Source organism: Calidris pugnax, unplaced genomic scaffold (genome assembly GCF_001431845.1).
Source record: "Calidris pugnax isolate Ruff unplaced genomic scaffold, ASM143184v1 scaffold27, whole genome shotgun sequence".
In the NCBI taxonomy this organism is placed as follows: domain Eukaryota; kingdom Metazoa; phylum Chordata; class Aves; order Charadriiformes; family Scolopacidae; genus Calidris; species Calidris pugnax.
Window position 1 is genome coordinate 564,247 of NW_015090893.1, and position 23,016 is coordinate 587,262.

The 23,016-nt window shown below is 47.9% G+C and overlaps 1 protein-coding gene across 1 annotated transcript in view; it reads right to left on the reverse strand.

Moving 5' to 3' along the window:
* FGF18 (fibroblast growth factor 18) overlaps positions 1-23,016 on the reverse strand; it is an 86,644-nt gene that overhangs the window by 17,368 nt on the left and 46,260 nt on the right. Inside the window, exon 4 of the mRNA XM_014947837.1 lies at positions 10,672-10,778. Within this exon, the coding sequence (XP_014803323.1) occupies positions 10,672-10,778 (107 nt within the window). The remainder of the gene's footprint in view (positions 1-10,671; positions 10,779-23,016) is intronic.

Consider the following 23,016-nt stretch of genomic DNA (forward strand, 5'->3'; position numbering starts at 1 on the left):
GAGTCAAGTAGAAACAGTCCTTGAAGAGAAGGATCAACCTGAATCCGTTAAGGAAGACAAGGCTGCATTGCCTTTTTCTTGATGCAAGTTAAATACATCAGTGTCTTTGCAAAGTTACATTTAGAAGAAACAGCACCCTCATCTTAGAGATGCTCAAGACCAACAGAAATTGCCCTTGGGAAATAAGATGCTCTGAGGAATGGAATTAAATTCAACTTGATGCAAATGTCAGCACAAGACACATCCAGCACACCCTTCTCTACCCAAACAGGGTGAGGTACACCCAGGGCTCAGGGATCCCCTCTCAGTAATTTTAATTAACATTTAACCTTAAGGAACTAAAATATTCCATCACCACACACAGCTGCCGCCACCAAGAAACACAGGGGACAGGACATTAGCAGCTTTATGGTGACACTTGCTCCTTGGACACAGAAAGGATTTAATTAAATTGTCAGGCAGCTTTCAAGAAGGTGACATTTTTTCCCTGGAAGGAGATATACAGCTTCCAGCCACGGGATAAGAAAAAGCTTTCGAGGTCAAGCTTGGTCTGCATTGTGACCCTTGACTTTGCAAAACTCCAGTTTGAGAGACAGAATAGGTGCTTGTTAAGAATTTCCAATTGAAGTTTGCTAAAGAGGAATCACTGGAAATCTATAAACCTGTTACATCGACACAGCCCAGGGACAGAGTCCAACGCTCACATCCTCAGCTGAGCAACTGTGACTCTGTAGGATAAAGCCAGTATCATGAAGAATTTTTTATTTTTTTTTTAAAAGGACCTTTTATTTTAGAGCAAACACTTAAAGCATTGAGGATGTTCTGAGAAGCTTAAGTTATCTGGAGATGTTCAGCTAAAATGGGACTACGAGGACTTCTGGACCACCTGGCCTGGCCTGATAACAGATGTATTAAGCACCAGTCCCATCTCAGATGCTCCCACTACCATCCAAGGAAGCTCTTGCTCAGAGGATTCACAGCTCATGTCCCACACAGTTCCTCTACCCACAGGTTGGCTAAAGCCAAACCTCCTGTCCTTGCTCTGCCTGAGAGGATCAGCATCCACCTGGGGTGCTTAGAAGACCACAAGAACTGGTGGTAGCACAGATGGACTTAGCACAGACCTCAAATAGTCACATTATAAGATGTTAATTGATGGCTAATGAACACTGTGGGTGTTCAGCCTGGCAAAGCAGCTAAACACGAATCCATCCTCAGCAGCACAGTGTGAGCTTAAATGTGCTTAATGATGTGCTCCGTTTATGAAACCCTTGACCAAAATGCATCAGACCATGCAGGTGAAGTGTACACACAGCACTGACAACCGATCAAAGAGAAGATGTTGACAAATGGCCTGTGTGGTGGCACGAGACCCTCTCCCCATCAATGCCATGAATATCACAGCCTTCTGGCTTGAAAAGCCTTCAGGGCTTTGGCATCCAAGCTTACACACACACACACCCCCCACAAGGCCATGAAATGTAAAGAATGAATGCAGTTTCTAACCATTTGTGAACTAAAGGGGTCTTCTCCACATAAACATCTCCTCAACCTCTCGCACAACCCGTGAGCTGAAGTGTCACCAGCATCTCCCAGCTATTCCCTCTGCAAACTCTCCCATCTCTCCTTCCCAAGCCTTGAGGCCATTCAGTGTTTATCAGTAGCCACCAAACTGCTCTCCCTCCTCTGAACACACCGAGCTTCAAAATGCCCTCTTCTCTCCCTGCCACACCGAGATCAGCCGCCTGCTGTCCCACACCACCACAAAACATCTCAACGTCTTCCGCAAAGTTTATTCATAGAATCACAGAATCACAGAATGGTTTGGGTTGGAAGGGACCTCAAAGATCATCGAGTTCCAGCCCCACTGCCCTGGGCAGGGACACCTCCCACCAAACCAGGTTGCTCAAGGCCCCATCCAGCCTGGCCTTGAACATTTCCAGAGATGGGGCACCCACAGCTTCCCTGGGCAACCTGTTCCAGTGTCTCACCACCCTCATGGTAAAAAATTTCTTCCTAATATCTAATCTGAATCTTTTTTCTTCCAATTTAAAGCCATTTCCCCTTGTCCTATCACTACACTTCCTGGCAAAGAGTCCTTCTCCAGCTCTTCTATAGGCATCCTTCAGGTATTGAAAGGCTGCTATAAGGTCTCCCCGGAGCCTTCTCTTCTCCAGGCTGAAGAAGAATTACCCTGAATTACCCACATTCAGGACACTTTCCCCTCTCCTCCCTGACTCCAGAGAAACTTCTGTGCAAAACGCTGCTGAAAGCACATGGTCACAAGCACAGAAGCAGGACAAGGCCCATTGCTCATGGCAAATATTAACACTGCAAAGGTCCAGCGAGCTTCCACAAACTCCTACCCCTTTGAAAGAACCACTGCAGCATCAGAGCCTACCCATTTTGTGCCAAGGCAGCCTCAGGGCAATAAACACTGGAAAGAAGTTTGACTGGGCTCAACCACGAATGGCTTCTTGGGGATCATCCCACAGTTGTGCCATCCAGAGCCAGGAGTCCTGGAAAAGCCGGGTAATGCTGAAGGACAGGAGCTGTGCCAGAGGGGCTCCTGCTCATCAGGTGTGCAAACCCAACGCAGCTGGACCCACCTCAGGGTCCCACCTCACCATCCCACCCCTCTGCTGCCCACAGCTCCGCAACGGAGGGCAGAGCCCCCACAGGGAGGTGCACGATGGGGTCTGGCCAGCTCTTAGCACATTAGACCCACCGAGAAGAGACATGACAAATGATTGTGTCCATGCACCTTGGAGACTGCCTGATAACAACATCCCTACCGAAACATCTAGCAGCCCCTCCTTGGGGAATTCTTCTGATGCATTTCCAGCACTGTAAAGATCCGGAACCATAACAAATGAACCAGATGATACCAATTCCACCAGCACCCAGAAAAGCCTGAACACGATGCTCCAGGTAGCCCAGCAATGGCAAAGGAGCAGCTATGGAAGGTGTTACCAAAAGCTTCATGATATTTGGGGGCTGAGAATGGAGGGGGGGAGACTGCTGATTTTAGCTTTTGCTTTTAATTTCATGAGAATCTCCACTTCTAAGTTTTCTAAGAAAAAAATAATTCAAAACTTTTTACACCAATTGCAGGGAAATCCTAATTAGGTGAACACAGAAGATTGGAGCAGCTCAACTGAAAGAAAACTGGGCTTGGCATCTCATTGCTCACAAGACCTTTGCAATCCTGCAGGCCCTGACTCAAGACTTTTGGACACTTGAGGCTGGTTTCAAATCAGGTCCCTGTTCAAAGTATGACAGGGTCCAAGGTTGCTTGGCTCCAGGTTCCATTGGAGGCGTTTATTTAGATGACTTAAACTAAAACAAACTCCCAGGGGAGCGAAAGCCTGGGAACAGTTCACTTTTTAAAAGCACCGATCCCACCCCATATGAAGAACCAGACTACACTCCAAAATGAGATCTGAGCGAGATCCAGCAAAAGCCATGTCAAGTTTTGCTCTCACGTGAGATGCCAAGTCAGAACAGTTTATGACTGAACATGTCACAAAGAGATCTGCAAAATGCACACTATTAAACCCGACACCCCACTAATTCTGGTCGTGTCTTTGTTGCAAATTCAGCATCCAGCCCCAGAAATGGTTAGGTTTTACAAGCCCCTTTCAAGCAACCCAAATACTGTGCAACTCCGGGAAAAATTCTGGATAAGCATCAAAACCCTGGGAAACTCAGAGATCTGCCCCAAATCCAAGAGGCAGTTAGGCCTGGTTTTAAATATACAAGCTGAGGAGCGTAAACACCTTGTCTGCTGCAGCGAAGTCTCAAACTGCAAACCCTCAAGTGTCCCTCTGACCATGCCACCTCCCGAGGTCTTTGCAGCACATTTGGCTGGTGGGACAGACCCTGGTGCAGGCAGGCACCAGGGAATACTCACGGCCAAATGCCATGCAGGACCTGGGCATGTGAAGGGCACGAAGCTCGGAATCATCCCTGAGTCTCCTTGTAGTTGCCATCACAGAAACATGGTGGGAAGACTTACACAACTGGAGTGCTGCCATCGATGGCTACCAACTCTTCAGAAGGGATAGACAAGGAAGGAGAGGCGGTGGGGTGGCCCTCTATGTTAGAGACATATTTGTTTCAGGCTAACACAGACCCCCTGGTTTCCCATCATCGATGTTTCAAAGGTAGCTTTTCAAGAAAGCTCAACCTCAGCCTTGACCAAACTCAACTGATGACAAAGCTGGTCCAGACACACTGATAAGGCTTCGGAGAACCCACCTGGTGTCTCCTACTCAGGTAAGTCCGCTTGGTCCTACAAAGGGTGGCTCTCACTGAACCACCTGGAACTCCTGTAACACAAGACACCTCTTCTCTTTGAACAACCTGGTCTGGTGGGAGATGTCCCTGTCCATGGCAGGGGGCTTGGAATTCAATGATCTTTAAGGTCCCTTCCAACCCAAACCATTCTACGATTTGATGATTCTCCTGTAAGGCCAGGGGTAGTATAAAGGGCCAAGATGGGCCGTAGTGAGCGCCTTCACCCTTTGATGCCCTCAGAGTTTTTTCAGCCAACTTTCCTGACTAAACACACACATGCTTCAAGAAAACCCCTATTTTAAAGCTGCAATGTAAACAACCCCAAATTATTAGTATCCCCTAAAGGCTACTGCTGGCAGGCACCAGTGATAAAGCTCTGCCAGAGCAGTCTGGCATCTAGCAACAATTTGTTTGTTGTCCTGCAAAAATACAGAGAGCCTTGCCATATGGTATTAGCAACTTTCTGGTAACATTAAGAAATGTATTGGCTTGGAAAGTGGTTATCACACCAGAACACAATCTTACATCTCGGAGGCCTATCTACGTGGTAAGAGGTATGGGCACAGCGCTGCTGGTCAGGGGTGGGAGAGGTGATGGTGGCCAGCAGAGCCGTGCCACCTCCGGCCCCTGGCACAGCCATGTTTTGGCTAGCAGAGCTTTTCTGCAGGAGCCAGACTGTGCTCGAGGGCACAAGCTCAGCACTGCTCGTCTGTTGGAGGGCTCCAGTGCCACAGGCACGGCCTCAGCAAAGCTGTCCCCAGAAAGCACCCCAGTTACCTGTCCTCGAGCTGCAGCAACCCCTCAGCCACCCCAAACGGCCAAGGGCTTCCTGCCTTTCCATCAACAGCTTTTTTTGCCACTGCTCACATCAAGCGCAGAGAAAGGAGAAGCAGAACAAAACTCATTAAAATGCTTTTTAAAAAAAACGTGTCTATGTTATAATGATTTTCTGGCAGTGTGTGTATACCAGCTCACTGAGGATTTTGGAAAGAAAACCCAAAGAGAGATGGTGCAGTCAGTATGCGGATTTGGTGGAAAATCACCTATTTTACAGTATTGCACATTGCGGAATTGTTAGAGTTGGAAGGGACCTTAAAGATCCACTGAGTTCCAAGCCCCCGCCCTGGGCAGGGACCCCTCCCACCAGACCAGGTTGCTCAAAGGCCCATCCGGCCTGGCCTTGAACCCCTCCAGGGATGGGGCAGCCACAACTTCCCTGGGCAACCTGTTCCAGTGTCTCACCACCCTCACAGCACAGAATTTCTTCCTAATATCTAATCTAAATCTCCCCTCTTCCAATTTAAAACCGTTACCCCTTGTCCTGTCACTGCACTCCCTGACAAAGAGTCCCTCCCCAGCTCTCCTGTAGCTCCCTTCAGATATTGGTAGGCTCCTATAATGTCTCCCCGGAGTCTTCTCTCTCTTCTCCAGGCTGAACAACCCCAGCTCTCTCAGCCTGTCTTCATTAGAAGAGGTGCTCCATCCCTCTGATCATCTTCGTGGCCCTCTGCTGGACCCATTCCAACAGGTCCACGTCCTTCCCATGTTGAGGACTCCAGGGCTGGACACAGCGCTCCGGGTGGGTTCTCAGGAGCACAGAGCAGAGGAGCAGAATCACCTCCCACGACCTGCTGGCCACGCTTCTCTTGATGCAGCCCTGGATGGGGTTGGCTTTCTGCACTGCCAGTGCACATTGTGTCGAGCTTCTCATCCACCAACACCCCCAAGTCCCTTTCCTCAGGGCTGCTTTCTAATACCTCATCCCCCAGTCTGTATTGATAGTGATAACGTTCTCAGGCTTGAATTCTTAGGAGGGGCTGAACTGATGTAAAGAGCAGGGACTTCTCAGGATACAACTTTTACTGCTCTCACTCCTAGGACAGACCCCATTCTGCCTATCGCTTTTCTAACTCTGCCCCTATTCCTGGGGTTTTCTCCGTAGCCATGTCCTACCTCAGAAGAAGGACTCACCCCCATTTATAGTGGTGCAGGAGCTCCCCGCAGACTCACAGGGTCACGGTTACAGCCACTTTATGTGGAGCAGTGTCACACGGGAGCACAGCACACAACTGACAGTCTCCACGCTGTCCCGACCCTATCTGCACTCCGAGTCCCATTTCACCCCAAGGAGATGGCTTCAGCACCCACCACCTGCTTCTCCTTCCTGGAAGAGCTCAAGGAGTGACTCCGTGCACTGAGAGATGTTCTCAAAATGAAACCAACGGAGAGAATCAACAGGGAACAATATTGCTGCTGGGTCTGGAAAAGAGCTAATCCACCTAATGCCATGAAAGAACATTAGAGGAATTGCTTGGAGCATCTTCTGAAGAACTTTCTGGATCAAATCGAAGATGTGCTTGGCTCTTTGCCCATTCTTCTCAAATCCTCTGGACTCCTTCCAGTCATTACTTACCTTCCCTGCTCCTATATCTTGCTCTGAAAACTGATGTCTCCCTTGATATGGTCTGCAATAAGCAGCCTCTCCTCCCACTTGGCAGCTTTGCAGGAAGCCAAGGTCCGTTGTCCTCTGCCCTTCATCAGTCCAGAAAACAGGCCTTTTCTCTCCTCTGCCTTTAGACCTGGTTAACTCCCATTACAGATACCTGCTATAACCTTAGTGCTCGTGCTGACCAGGCTATGGGATCCCATAGAGAACCACGGGAAAATCCCTGGCAACAGTGCCCGGGGAGTAGGAGATGCTCGGATCTCCATGTAGCAGCCCTAGCAGTGCCGAAGGCAAGGAGCAGGGCTTCAGTGATCTCCTAGAGGCACTGACAAATCCAGTTTAAGCTCCACAGAGATCACTGCCCTCTTGCAAATGCTCTCCTGAGGAGGGGACTGGATTGGGGCAGGGAAAGGAAACCTCCAGGGCTTCCTGCAACTCCAGATAGCACAAATTTGCTGTAAGGACAGGCACAGCAAGAGCGTTTAGAGGTGGCCAAACTAATTAACAGCCACCTACTCACACCCGGGGGGCTGCTATTGCTTGCTTAAAAGACGTATCTTTGACAGCCTTTTACAAACATGAAGTCCCCACTTCACTGACCTCCTTATCTCAATGCATGAGATAAGAGAAGCTGGGGCAGAGAGAAAAACCACAGGACTCACCAAGAGAATCCCAGTTAGGAACTCAGAGCTCCTCCAAAGAGACCATTAGTTCCTCTTCTCCCCTAACACCGAATTATTGCAAATATTCAGAGTTTTTACATTCTAGGTGACAAATCACGCTGTGCTTTGTCACAAGTGGGCAAGTCACATTGTACCTCTCCTTGGAGGAGAGCTGAACCTTTCAGTCCCCTTTTCCCCTGTGTTTGTAAGAAGCCTGAGATAAATAAACAGTAACAATAATTTCTTAAAAAGACAAAAAATTTTTTAACAAAAGCACCCAGTATTCCTGGTTCTGAGTTTTCATATTTTAATCTCTCTCCTTGCAATATAACTCCACCATAAAGTTCAGTGGTACATAGATAACTTCAGCAAAATCAGGAAACTCAGGACCTACAATTTCTACATGTGTATACAGAGAGGCACCAAAATCCCACAGGAGAAAAAAAAATAGTCAGAAGGAAAAAATTAAATTGGAATCTTTCTTGGGCCTTCTTCAACATAACACCAAGAATCAATAAAGAAACACAATCCAATTTGTTTTCCCCTGAGGCTGCTCGCCTTTAACAGAAAAGTCACTCCCTGTACAACACCTGCCCTGCCTCCAGTTTTCATAAGCAGCACGTAGAGCGTCGGTGACCTCAGCAGTTACATGCTGTGACAATAAATAAAGTGAGAAGCCTGCCCAAAACACCTCCGAGCCCTTTGGCCAACGTTGGCCAAGAACACACATGCGGTAACAACCAAGGGAGGGAGCAAACCCGAGCTTTGGGGCTCCTGAGAAAGCTCCATCAGGTGGCCTCCGCTCAGAAACGCTGGTGTAGGTGCAATTTCTGATTAATTAATGAAAAGAGAGGCAAAGGCTGCTCTTCTCAGCCCTGTGGGTTAGTCTGTTGGCCCACAACACAACCGGCTCCGAGGTGGGGAGCAAGCCCCGGCCCTGGAGCTCCCGCGTGGGTCACCAGTTCCAGCTGAGAACAACAACAACCTGCTCCGGTCTGCAATACCCTTTGTAGGTGATTATGGCAAACAAAAAGGACTAAATTCAAAGCAGGTTTTCAACTGGGGGGCATCCAAATGTGCTGACTGAGGAGGAGAACAAAGCCAGATGGCATATGCTGGTATTGTTAGGGATTATGCAGTGTAAGGCAATAGGAAATGAGCAGAGAAAGAGACCCGGGTTGGTCCCACGGCTCCTCTCTTGCCAAATGAACATACCGGGGCGACCGTGAAACAATCAGTTTATGGGTTTCATTCCCCTCCACCCCCAGACTGAACTTAAATATTTGTATAAGCCCAGGCGTAACTTTTATCTAATGTTTTCCTTGGGGTTTACTAGCTGTTTAGAGCATTCAGGCTAAAAAGCATTCCCCTCAAACTCTCGCCACAAAAAGAGCTGAAACTATGATACTAATTAAAACCACACTCTTTGGTATCAAGAAGACATGCTATTATTTTCTTTCTTTGCTCATGAGAAGCTGTTAATACGGGCAACGCGTCTGGAACATTTTCCTTCCAAACGCCATGCTCCGTACCCCCTCCTGCTCAGGTCGGCTGGTTTATGAACTTGTCAGCAGTCTGGGGTGGGAAGGCTCATATTTACAAGAATAGATTTAGTACTTTTTTTTTTTTTTTTTTTTAACAAACAAAAGCTTTACGCTGCATGGAAGGTAACAAGCTGAAGAGCTCTCCCTGCCTCGGTGCCCAATGGGCCAAATCAAAGGGTGAATTTTGCTAAAATATACTATATGTTTTGAAAAACAGTGTTTGACTTTGCCAGGATGCTCCTGGACACTCGGCGCAGAGCAGGGAAGGATGTGGGTTGCACCATGTACCTCCACTGACCCACCCTGGGGTAAGGTCTATTAAAGAAAAAGGGAAGATTTCACGCTCATTTTACCCCATCTAATTTGGGTGCTTCTAAGGTCTCCATTACTGTGGTATCAGCACCTCATAAGCATTAACAAAATTATCCTTATAACGTTTCAGGGGAAAATGTTATTGTCACATTTAAAGGATGGAAAATTGAAGCAAAAAACAAAACCAAAAGAACATCAAACTCAAGGGCCAATATTCAAAAACATCCATGTGTATCCTGAGAGGTCTAAGTCCAGTTAAAAAAAACTTATTTCCTTGTCCCAGATGAAACGGCGGTGCCTCAAGCCAAGCAGTAGTTGCACCACAGCAGAGCAGGAAGCAGAAGGAACCTGCTGCCATGGTCCAACCCTCCCGTGGCACCGATTTCCAAGTCCCTCCCTGGATTTCGAGCATCATCTTGGAGGCTGCCCGCTTCCCCGGCGTGGCTCCGGGCTCTGTCCAGTCAACAGCATCCACCCTGCTCCCCAGGAAAACACAAGTGGCAGGAGAGACCCTCAGGGCAAGGCACTTGTCCCACAAGTGTCACTCTCGGGACCACAAAAGTAAATAATAGTTCATCAGAGCAATTTGGTTTCTGGTTTCTGCTGGGGAGCGTGGCTTTCGCTGTGTTGACTCAAAACAAAAGGCGGCTTCCCCTTTTCACAGCCACAAAGATGCCAGATTTTAATTCCTGGTGGTGCAAAGTGCAGGCAGTGGAGGAGGAGGCCTTCGAGGGCTGGGATATTTGATTTTATATTTATTTTTCGGCTTGATTTTATATTTATATCTTAGCTTTCAGCAAGCTCCTGCCTGGTTAGCAAGCTCCTGGGTTGGCCAACAATACAGAAGACCCGCCTAAGTTAGGAAAACGAGTTAATACGTAAAAAAAATATGACTTCAGCAAAGAAGTTAAGCTAGATGGGTGAACGGGCTGTAATTTGTTACATGCTTCCATTGTGCGGGGGATCCAAAGTAATAGAATATTCCTGTAACGCTAGAAGCGTGAGGCCCAGCCCCAGCACGATGTTGGGATTCCAGCGTTAGCTCTACCACCGAGAGGAGCCTCACGCTCCACCACCCTCCCCAGCACACTCTGCTCACCCTCTCCTTTGGAATCTCACCCCAAAAAGAAGACCAGGCCGGGAAGTTACTGTGGAGGTGGCCAAGATGCTGGGATGCTGAGATGACATCTCACGTCAACGCAAGCCCGTCGCCCACCCGAAGCATCACCAGAGGAGCCCAGGGCTTGATTTTATGGGGACATGGGGAGGGCTCAGGAAGCCCCACGTCCCTTCCCATCCTGCTTCTCATTTGAGGCTGACAGGCAGAGCCCGAACACATCATTACGGCCTCGAGGAGGCTGCCGAAGGTAACACCCATGTTACAAATGAATTAATAGGAAACACTTACCTTCCCCACTAGCTTGCCTTTCCTGTTCATGCACAGGTAGAAGTCTGTCTCCTTCCCTTTGATCCGGACTTGACTGCCAAAAGTGTCTGTTTCCACTAGAAGCTGGGCTTGTAAAGGAAGAAGAAAAACAAAAAAACAAGCATTTACCTGTGTGGTCCCATTAAGTCAGAGCGTGCAAAGCTCATCAACGCCTTGTCCCATTACCTCTACCTGACCCACACCACGCCGGGATGCTCTGCAAGGGAACAATCCAAGGAATCAACCTCCAGGCTTGGTCACAGGTGGAGATGTGACATGTCCCCACCAGCTCCTATGCAGATGCTCCAGATTTCATGCCAGTTTAGCACAAAATATACATATCCATGTGTGTGCTCCATCAGTCCACACCAGCCCTTTTACTGTGAGGGTGGTGAGACACTGGCCCAGGTTGCCCAGAGAAGCTGTGGCTGCCCCATACCTGGAAGTGTTTAAGGCCAGGCTGGATGGGGCCTTGAGCAACCAGGTTCTGGTGGGAGGTGTCCCTGCCCATGGCAGGGGGTTGGAACTCTGTGATCTTTAAGGTCCCTTCCAACTCTAACCAATCTATGATTCTATGAACCCATCACCAGTACAAAGCCAGATGCTCTCCTTCATGCTGCAGGAGGGTTCTCAAAGGGTAGGAACATGGATTTTTCTTCACATGAAAATAAAAGATTAGCATGACAAGAATGAAAACCTTTCCCCACAGCCAGCAGCCCTCAAACACTTCACAGAACTGGTCCAGCCACACACTCATGGTGCAAAACATCTCAGTGATCTCCTGAAGATCACCGCAACAGCTAGCAGGGGAGAAGTTTAGCACTGCTCGTTCTCTCTGATGAACACCCGCCCTGCAGATGTCCTCTGTGCACCCAGGATGTCACCAATCACCTTCTGGCAGTCCAGGTCCACATCTCCTGCTCCAGCTGGGAGAAATATGACCAATCTCATAGTGCCTCGCACATTTATTGAGGCCAGAGCTGGTTTCCAGCATTGCCAGGAGCCATGGTAGAGGACAGATTTTTGCTGCATCTTCATAAACCACCTGCCCCGACACAACTGCACTTGCAGAAGTGGCCGAGCTGCCACCCAGATGTGTAGGGTGCCATCGTCATCTCACAAACCTAGCCACGTCCAAATTCAGCGCTTTATTCCGCCTCTGATCTAAACATAAATTCCAGTCATGCTCGAGGTTCGGATTCCAGGAATTTCCCCGGGGAGGCAGGAACGGGCAGACTGGACATTTTGGTTCAGATCCATCTCCGATAGGGAGGGGGGAGAAAGGAGACATGGTCGAAACACAATGCAAGAATGTGTAAGTGTCAGCAAGTGCAAATCCACGGTCCTGCTCTGGAAATACTCACGCTTGTAAGAGCCCAGCCTTGCCGTAGAAACACGGCTTTTGCCAAACTCTGGAGAATGTTTGATCTGTGCTGCAGAAAGTCACATTCTTTTTGGCATTCATATTTCAAGCTTTAAAACCCTCTAAGAGCAAATATGTTCGCTGTAAGGATTTACCATGGGGATAGAAATAGGAGTTTGTTTCATTTAAACACATTAATATTTTTCCCACTTGTAAAGTCAGCTTTTGGCTTCTGCAGCAGTGCAAATATCACAAACCTTTAACTCACAAGGGCCCTAAACGGAGTTTTCCCTTTGCAGCTCAGTCACACATGCAAGTTCAGGGTTTTCCAGTTACTGGCTGTTTACCTTTATTTAGCTATATTTGTTAAACCCGTTATCACAGGGGATACTTAAAGAATAACTTCTTTCTGACAGTAAGTGGGATAGTGGCTGTATTATAGGAGAATATTACTTGCAATCACGTGTAAATATGGATATTTATTGAGGTCTTTCAAAAACACACCACGTTTTTGGGGTACCTGTGGTGGAGAGCAGCTTGCCACCGGCAGCCGGGTGCCGTGGGCTTTCCCTCCACACCTCCCAGGGTGGTGTCAAAGCAGTGACTACCCACACGCCAGCCAGAAACATCCCATCATAGCAAGGATATAAAGATGAGCTAGGATGGGGCAGGGTCAAAGATGGGTCTTCAAGGGGAAGATGAGCAAGGCAGCACGTAACTTGGTGAAGGCTGCTCAGATGCAACGAACAGGGCAACAACCAGAGGTAGGGCTATCTTTAAAGAGGTGACTGTGAAAGGTCTTCCCCACTTTTTACTGGAAAAATGACCATTAGAGAGGACTAATTCCCCCTCAACTGGAAAAATGACCATTAGAGAGGACTAATGGTCAGCCTCAGACGGGGAGAGCAGCAGCCTGTGCACGAGGGAAGGCTACGGAGCCAGCCCCAAAGATTGGCCCAAGAACCATAGAATCATAGAATCATTCAGGTTGGAAGAGACCCTGGGATCATCGAGGCCAACCATCTACCCTACTCTACAAAGTCCTCCCCTACACCATGTCCCTCAGCACTGCATCTAAACGGCCCTTAAACCCAGCCAGGGATGGTGACTCCACCCCCTCCCTGGGCAGCCTGTTCCAATGCCCTATCACTCTTTCGGTGAAAAATTCTTTCCTAATGTTCAATCTAAACCTCCCCTGTTGGAGCTTGAAGCCATTCCCTCTCATTCTGTCACTAATTACCTGTGAGAGGAGACCAGCACCAACCTCTCTACAGTGTCCTTTCACGAAGTTGTAGAGAGTGATGAGGTCTCCCCTCAGCCTCCTCTTCCTCACACTAAACAGTCCCAACTCCCTCAGCTGCTCCTCATACGATTTGTTTTCCAGCCCCCTCACCAGCTTCGTTGCCCTCCTCTGCACTCGCTCCAGCACCTCGAGATCTCTCTTGTATTGAGGTGCCCAAAACTGGACACAACACTCGAGGTGTGGCCTCCCCAGTGCTGAGTACAGGGGCATAATCACCTCCCTACTTCTGCTGGTCACACTATTTATGTCCATGGCCAACACCCAGAGCGCAGAGGAGTTGCCCACAGATCTAGAGTGTCAAACCCACCCAGGGACACAAACAGACCCGGGGCCACCCACCGAAGGGGTCAAGTGAGGGCTCCACAGCCTACAGGAACAGGACATGGCAAGTTCCCCTCCAGAGCTGCAAGGCGTTCCCGGCTGGTTCCAGCCTCAGCGCTGGGACGAAAGCTGCTAAGAATAACTCCTGAGTATCTGACAGGGCTTTTGGCCAGCCAAAGTAGGAGCAAAGTCCATCAAGACGAGAGCCTCCATCCGCGGGTGACCCGCACCCCTCTGGCACAGGGTCCCCCCCGCGCTCAGACGGACGGACACGGGGCACGCCGGCGCTCGCGCTCCCCACCCCCTCGCTCCGCAGCCAGTATGAGTAATATCCAAGCTGATTTTAATTTGAAAAATATCACCTTAAAAAGATGCCGGTTCCCCGCTGTGAAAATTAAAACCATCTGGATGGAGTGATTTCAAATAATTAATCTAGGTCTCCTTTGACACCGCTACTAATTAAAATATGATACCTTCCTCCCCCTTTTTAAATAAAGAATTTAAATAAAGTTTAAAGATCTAATAAAATAATGTCATAATTTAGAACTAAATGGAAGTCACCTTTCCTGTGGGCTGCAAAGGTTACACCAGTGCTGAGATCCCTCCCGGGGTAGTGCCACAGAATGGACTGAGCAGGAGCAGATGGGCAGCACCTCGTGCGACACCCACACCAGTAAATACACTGGCACTGGGGTAGGGAAGCCCCAAGGAGGGTCACGAGCCCCAGAGATCATCCTGCACCCAACGTCTAGGAGTGGGGAGCAGAGGGAAGGAGGTCCAGCAGATTCTGTCTGCTCCCTGCCGTGATCCTGGCTGCCCAAGTACAGGCTAAGGCCACCCGTAAGTACCCACTTCTGAAACATCTGAGCCTTAAAATGCTGGAAACGTGTTCTTATTTCTAGGGATCCTTGACCTCTTTTCCAACAAAAGAGATCAGTGCAGTTTTAGGGTTGGGTTCATAACCCAGTTGGCTCCCTGCTGGCATCCTTTACAGCTGATTCTCCTGTTTTACGACAGGCATCTCCCTAAATTCTCTCAAGAGCCAAGACAGGGACATTGGCCAACACACCTCATCAGCTCCAATCAGCTTGGGTAAGTCTTAATCTGGCCCAGCAGAAGGGGCTGCTGAGGTCTCCCACCCCACTCACACGCGGCAGGAGAAGAGCTCAGTCCCACCAAGCTGAGCTTGGCTTGTCGTCTCGTTTGTCTCGATGATAGATGCTACAGCCACAATGGAAGCTACCAGGGAAAATCCAAGGGAATTTCCACTGAGAGCTCAGGTAAAATAAGTCCCACCGAGCTGGAACAGTGTCCCCATGACCGTCTGCTGCTCAGCACACCTGACTTCCAGCCCCATTAGTCCCTGGTTACACCCTAGAGAGATTACCATCTTTATTTTCAAAAGCCCTGCACTCCAGCCTTCAGATCAGGTATTATTGTTTAAATTCTTTGACAGCTAGATATTCTGATATATTTTCCAGGGGGAAAAAAAAAAAAAAGGGCTAGAGAAAAGATGTCTTTAGAGGGTGAGATCTTCTGCTACATGCTTTTGCCTTATTGGCCCATTTAACCTAAACCTTCCTGAAAACTCCCACTGGAAGAGATTGGAATTCCTCACATGTCTAGGTGAAAAGGATTACATATATACGTTGAAAAGCTATCTTCCAGCTAAGAAAACATGAAGTCAGGGAGATATGTGAAGGTGGCAGAAAATATGCCAAATTATCTTTCAAATATTTCCTGGGAGTGGGAGGCCGGGAGCCAGAAAAGCACGGGGAAAGCAAGGAGAAAGAGGGCACCTGAGAGGTGTGAGGTTTACACACACCTATCACAAAAGCCTAAGCACCAGCCAGGTCCAGATAAACGAAGAGATAAAGGGGAGAATACAATGAAGGTGAAGAAGGACTGGATACTTTGAGTTTATGCACCATTAATTTTTATATATATATATATATTTTTTATTTTTTTTTTTAAGGTATAAATCCTGCAAAAGGAGCCACAGAGAAAAAGAAACTAAAGCCATTGTCCACCGGCATCTTGAAGCATGGTGCTTCAAGAAAACAGATTCCCCTCCCAAAAGGCTCTCAGAGGGGACTGAGGCTTTGTTGCTTTTATTGTACTTTTTGCAATTACCAAGTTGGGGAAACCACTCTCAGTGCTTGAAACTATTTCAGTTGATAAAGAAGAAAGATGTAGAGACACACCAAGGCTGGGGCCACAGCGTTTGTGGTGGAGCGTGATTTTTCCACTGCAGTAATTCTGATGCTACAAACCCAGACAGAGCCCATTTCCAAAGCTCACAGGGTATATTGCATCTGACGGGAGGGTAAAATTTACTCTCTGGTAAAACTGAACCTTCCCAGTGGGACCCCCAGCATGGCCAAGGGTGCTTAAAACAGCTGAAACCCGCTCAAACACAGCCTGCCCCCTTCCAAAACCACGTGAATCCTTTACATGACTGCAACCTAGGAGAGAATGACCCTGTCTCCACTTCACATCCATGACGTAATGACAAGGGAATAACGCCAAAATTAGGTAAAGTCTGGAGGGTCTAATAAAGCCTGCAGGCTGAGAACGAGTGAGGGAATCCAGGCTGCATCCTCAAGTTTTGTTTACACCTTTATATGTTCCTCCAAACCGTACCATTTTAAACAGCTATAACCCATGCAACCCAATTCCCTTCTCAATTACTCAGGTGCAAACCAGGAGTAACCACCAAAATCAATAAGGCTGGTGCTCAGGAGGGCAGAGCTCTGACCCACATACCACTGCAATTAGCTCATCGAGCCCGTCCTGAGCGAGCATAGGATATGTATGTCAAATTGTTAAAAGGGATGGTCACGGGGAGGTGGAGGAAGAGCAGCTCCAAGATCCAAGCTCCAGGTATTTTCTGTTTTTTAAGCCATGGTTTTGCACAAGCAAAGGGACGACCCGGTGTCAGAGCAGGGGGACTGCACGGGGAGAGAGCTTTTAAAAACACCATCTCTCTAAATGGCATCTCTTTTAAACCTCAGTTATATGTCATGTATTTTATTTGGTCAGCTGATGGGAATGTCATGTATTTTATTTGGTCAGCTGATGGGAAAAAGACACGATTTGGAGCACACAAGCCCTTCAGAGCATCAACACATCGATACACACCAAGTGCCAGGTCCCTCGCCCCACTTCTCCATGCCCCATTTTGGGGTGGGAAGGGGAGCAGGAGCGAGGGCTCTGTGTGAACAAAGGACAACCTGCCACCCGTGTGGCAGCCTCAGTAGCTCTCAGGAACCAGACAGGTTAAATATTTGCATGGGAGACATCAGAAGAAAATCTATAATGCAGCAAAGACCTCAAAGGCACTTACAGCGCAGCAACCTGATCTTGCAAATACTTCCAGCACAAAGGACTTCACACACATCGGAAGTCCCTGGAGTGCTGATAAAGACCCCTACATGGCTTCAGGGTCCTGCCTCCGCCTCTGGTGGCATGGTTGGACAGGGAGGTGTGAGCTTCCCCCCTCCCCAGGGTTGTCTCCTTGCCCTGCCTACCTGCAACCACCCCCAAGGGCCTGATGTGGTGGAGAAAAGTGCAAGGACCACAGCACAACAGAAACAAGGGCTAAAGTTTTCCTTCCTGGGGTGCTCGGGGACACCTTCCTCAGGGTTTCACCTCAACACTAGCTGATAAGAGCTCCAGGCTCTGGGAGATGCCTTCAGGCACCCTCATCTGCAAACAACCACCCATTTCCAGGATGCTGAGCTACCTCCCCCTCTGTGCCCACTGGCCACATCTATGTGACACGAGGCCAAGACGTGCTGAAACATCTGCTCTGGTGCCAGCCAGGCCAGATGTGCAGACAGGACACACCACCCCAGCAGTTAACCCCACAGGGTGCAGAGGTCGAGATACCCAGTCAGTAAAACATCACGTGCACACTCACGACACCTCCACTCTTCCAGCCCGTCACACCATCACAATGGTCCCACCTGGAGGGACACCCACCCAAAAAACTCCACTACCAGTTCAGCAGTGACTAAAAAAACATGCCCTGGGAATGATGCTGATGCTGAGTGTTCCTCCAGCATCTCAGGGACCACCCCAGGGGGTCCTGCCTCCCCAACCTGCAGGAGATGCGTTGCTTAGGCCAGAACAGCAGAATCAAGGAAAAAAAATGGAGATGCTGAAAAAAAGAAGTGGTCTTCTCATGACTACCCAGGCTCCTAAAGGATGACAAAGCTTCCAGACAGTCCCTATTAACTACCTCCATTCGCCCTGTCTTGAAGCTTAAATGAAAATTCACTAGTTTGAGGTCTTTTATCAGTCCCTGCATATGAAAACTGTTTGACAGTTTAGCTGGCGTAAGACCAGAATAAAGACCAAGGTAGGTCTTAGAGATTTTGTCCAACAAATAAAAAAATAATAAATCCCTGAATCTGTGATTCTGTGAAAAAATAAAAAAAGGTTCCTCCAGCATCACATGGACCACCCCAGGGGGGTCCTGCCTCCCCACCCTGCAGGAGATGTGTTGCTTAGGCCAGAACAGCAGACTCAAGGAAAAAAAATGGAGATGCTGGAAAAAAGAAGTGGTCTTCTCATGACTGCCCAGGCTCCTAAAGGATGACAAAGCTTCCAGACAGTCCCTATTAACTACCTCCATTCGCCCTGTCTTGAAGCTTAAATGAAAATTCACTAGTTTGAGGTCTTTTATCAGTCCCTGCATATGAAAACTGTTTGACAGTTTAGCTGGCGTAAGACCAGAATAAAGACCAAGGTAGGTCTTAGAGATTTTGTCCAACAAATAAAAAAATAATAAATCCCTGAATCTGTGATTCTGTGAAAAAACACCAAAAAAAATTAAGAAAAAAAAATATCTGAGGACAACATGAAAAATTTAAGTACCATATTGCTGGCAGCTTGCAGTACCCAGAGCCTGGCCATCGTTTACCCACGTGAAAAATGAATGTAACAGACAGTCCCTATTAACTACCTCCATTCGCCCTGTCTTGAAGCTTAAATGAAAATTCACTAGTTTGAGGTCTTTTATCAGTCCCTGCATATGAAAACTGTTTGACAGTTTAGCTGGCGTAAGACCAGAATAAAGACCAAGGTAGGTCTTAGAGATTTTGTCCAACAAATAAAAAAATAATAAATCCCTGAATCTGTGATTCTGTGAAAAAACACCAAAAAAAATTAAGAAAAAAAAATATCTGAGGACAACATGAAAAATTTAAGTACCATATTGCTGGCAGCTTGCAGTACCCAGAGCCTGGCCATCGTTTACCCACGTGAAAAATGAATGTAAAATACTGTCATTCTGACACGGCGCCATTTGCACCCATTTGTAGATCTAAGAAAACAGGATTAAGCAGTGGGGAATCAGACTTGGCCTCTTGCAGATGTTTTATACATAATTCACCATAAGAGACACTAAAAATATTTTGGCAGTGGCTTCAATGACGGTGAATAAGCTTATTTAGACAAGATTCAGTAAAACTGGAGGCGATAGGTTGTGTGCTCTGAAAACGCCCAGGCGGGGAGAGGCAGCGAACAAATTCTGCACTGAACTCTGCCACCTGCACCCTGGCAGTGACTAAGAAGCAGGGCTGGAAAGAGAAACGTTAAAAATGTTAGCACAGAAATTCCTCTATCTCACCAGGGTGTCTTGCTGCCTCCAAACACAGCTCAAGTGGACAGTATTTCTACAGAGGCAGGAAAACTGCTTGACAAGCTGCCAGGCTCCGAGTCTGGAATTAGTGAGGGATGAGCCTCAAATAAAAAAAAAAAAAAAAAAGTTCAGAAGCTCTGTTATGCTTGAAAAAGCACCTAAAGTGAAAAAATAAAGGGCCAAACCCTGATGTCTTTGATCATTCTCATTTGAATAAATTCCTACCGACATAGTCAAGCCCAACAGACAAGGACCTCAGAACCTGGCCTGGAGCACCTCGCTGAAATGCATCCAAAGCACTGGAGTCTCCTGGGTCTGGAAACAACATGAACCTTCCCCGTCCCACAGAGGGTCAGAATTACCACAAGAACAAACCCTGCTGAAGTTATTTTGACTCTTGTTCCCAGTCTCAGCTGAACCCAAAGAAAATCATAGAATCATAGAACAGTTCAGGTTGGAAGGGACCTCAAAGACCATCCGGTCTCACCCCCTGCCCTGGGCAGGGACACCTCCCACCACACCAGGTTGCTCCAAGCCCCCTCCAACCTGGCCTTGAACCCCTCCAGGCATGGGGCTGCCACAGCTTCTCTGGGCAACCTGGGCCAGGCTCTCACCACCCTTACACTAAACAAGTTCTTCCCCACATCTCATCTAAATCTACCCTCTCTCAGTTTAAAACTGTTCCCCCTCATCCCATCACTGCACTCGCTGATATAGAGTCCCTCCCCATCTACTGATCCCCAAAATAAGAATGTACACAAAAATAATAAGAGGAAAAGGACAACTATGGGAACCCCATGTGCTCTTGCTTCTCCGAAGCTGCTTTATCTGTGGCCAACCATGTAGGACAGACCACACTTACTCTGATGCACGCGCCCATCTCTCGTGGGCAACCTGGTGGTTGGCTGCTCAGCCTCAGCCATGAAGTAGGTGTGATGTTAGCACCACCACATCCTCTTACCGAGGCGTCCCAAACACATAAATCTCCCCTGTATGCCAACACCATGATGGCTTCACATATTCCAAAAGTTAGTCCATCCACCATTGTATTTGTGAGTGCTCCAAAATGGGGCTAACCAGGAGAAATGCAGAAAGCAACTGCACTATTAGTTGAATTAAGATTAGCTTGATGTTACGTTCCACCAAACAGGTCTCTTACTCTGTGCCAGTAAAAGTTGAAATGATGACAATTAAATTTATGGACAGGAATATAAGCATGCTCACGCATTTTCTCAAAGGGGCTCATTGTAACTTTGCCTTCTCCCAGCAAGTAAAAAATATGTTCAAAATAAAGTTGCAGGATGCTCCGGTATTTTCAATGGGATTCTTGTGGCTCTGGAACCCAGAGGAGCAGAGGCAGCAGCACAACCTACCAGAAAAAATGTTCTGGCACCTGGGGAAAATTCCTCTAGGTTTTAAGATTTCAAACAGGGTTTGCTCTTATAGATGAACACAAACACAATTTCAAAGATACCTGACTTTTTAATGCTTGTGCTGCTGAAGCTTACTTTTGCCAAATAAAAGGTAGTGTATCGTTAAATTAAGTATAGAAAACTGTCACTCTTAGATAAAAATATGAGTGTGATTATTTTGGGGTAACGGTTGAAAGAATTGGATAAGAACTGATCTTCTATAGCACAATTCTTTCAACTCTTCTCAGAGCAGCAGCAACAGAAATAACAACCAAAAAAAGTAATCAGGTATCACATTAACTCTGCCTTCAGCACCTTTGGCTTCATATATTTATTTTTGGAAACACATTCATCACGGGGCTTTGCTTAAACTATTACCCCCCGTCCACAGCATAGGTAAGACTATTTGCCTTTTACTGCATTTTAATTGCATGAGAAGTTTTAAAAGTTTTTTTATTTTTTTTCCCCGGAGTCATTTGGGACAAAAGGCATCTGGCACTGGGTATTTAAATAAGACCTGTCAGAACTGTAAAATTAGTTTTACGTTTTAATAAAGGTACTTTAAAAATCTCAAATATAATTCTGCATTCAAACCAGAAGTGTTTGGATTAAGAGAAGGAGATCCCATGTTAAATCTTAATATAAAAATAAATCAAGTGCAGAACTAAGCCAGTCCTCATCTGTGGCGTTATAAACAAGAGCAGCAACGAAAAGAGGCGATATCTCTAATAGCTTATTTTGGGGTATTCTGGGTTTAAAGAACCAGCATTGACAATGTAAAATCTGTATTATATTATTTGTTATTTATGCCATTTTCAGTTTATCTAGGGACCCAGGGTCACCTATAAAGCTCAGGCTCAGCCCCATGTTTCCATCCAAAATTTTCTTGGCCCTTTTCTCTCCTCCCTGCACGAGAGCATCCTTCTCTCTCCCCATCCCTCTCCCCACCCTGGAGGAGATGGCCCCATGGTCCCTCCAGGTGGTGGGTACCACGCTGGCAGGTGACACTGCTGCTGTCAGTGTCCAGCCTGTACCCATCCTCACACAGATAGGCAGAGCTCAGTTAGCTTGGAGGGCTCTTCAGCCAGCTCTTTAATCAGCACATAATTCACTTTAAAAACCTTCAGACAGAGGACAAAACCCAAAGGACGAACCCTCCTTCCAGCACTCACTACCCCACCACAGTGACCACATCTCTCCTCCCCACCAGGACACCTTGTTACTCTCCTAACTTTATCTCCCTCTCCAATCTTTGGAGCAGACAGGAGAAGGAAATTCCCCACCACTATTCATACACAGCAGACTTGAAATATTTGCAGGCAGTCCTGATGGCCACACCTCCACACCTGGCCTGAGAAGCAGGGCTGCCCCTCACCTTTGCCGTGGGAAGATGAAGCCACTGTAGGAGCCTGCCAAGGTGGCCAAGTCACCCCAGGCTTCCTGCCACCACCCAAGTTCAGCACTGCTGATGGCCACGACACATCTCACCCCCAGAGCCACAAAGGAGCCTGAGGACACACCACAAACCTGCTGGGCAAGAGACAGCCCTTGACAAACAACACCTTCACTGAATTTCACTGAATTTTTAGAGTTGGAAGGGACCATAGAGATCATCTAGTCCAACTCCCCTGCTTAAGCAGGACCACCCAGGACTTGTCAGAGCACATTACTCAGGACTGCATCCAGGCGGGTCTTGAAAATCTCCAAAGTCTCCAAAGATAAGTGACCTTATCTGCAAGGGCTTTATGGTCCAGCCACCCTGAGCCTGACCCATGGGAGAAGAGAGTCATTTCTCCATCCAGGACCACAGGAGAGGAAAGGAACCAGCCAACTTGGACTAAGGAAGCTCCTGGTGGGGAAAGCTTTCCCCAAATCCAGGTGCCCACCAGGTCCGGCCCTCTACCGAGGTCACAAAGTGAGCAGAGACCTTTTGTGGATGAGGGGGGTGGGAAGGGAAGAGCAGCCCCCAAGGACAGCCACCACCACGCTGTCCTCCTCCTGCCACCGGCGGCCCTGACCCAGCGCCTCACCGCAGGCCTACCTCCGGTGGGAAGAGTTAAAGCTCATCCCCCCCTCAACAGGCAGGAATGAAAAGGAGATAAAAAAATAAAAAAAAATTTAAAAAAAGGCAGGATGCTGGTGAATGAGGGCAGTGGGTGGCCGGCGGCACACAAGAGGCACAGCCAAGTGTGTCTGGCACCAGACAATGGTCCCGCTGGAGGTGCGCGAGGCGGGGAGCGCCCACAGCCATTCTCACGGCCAGGCAACCAGCCATGTCGGA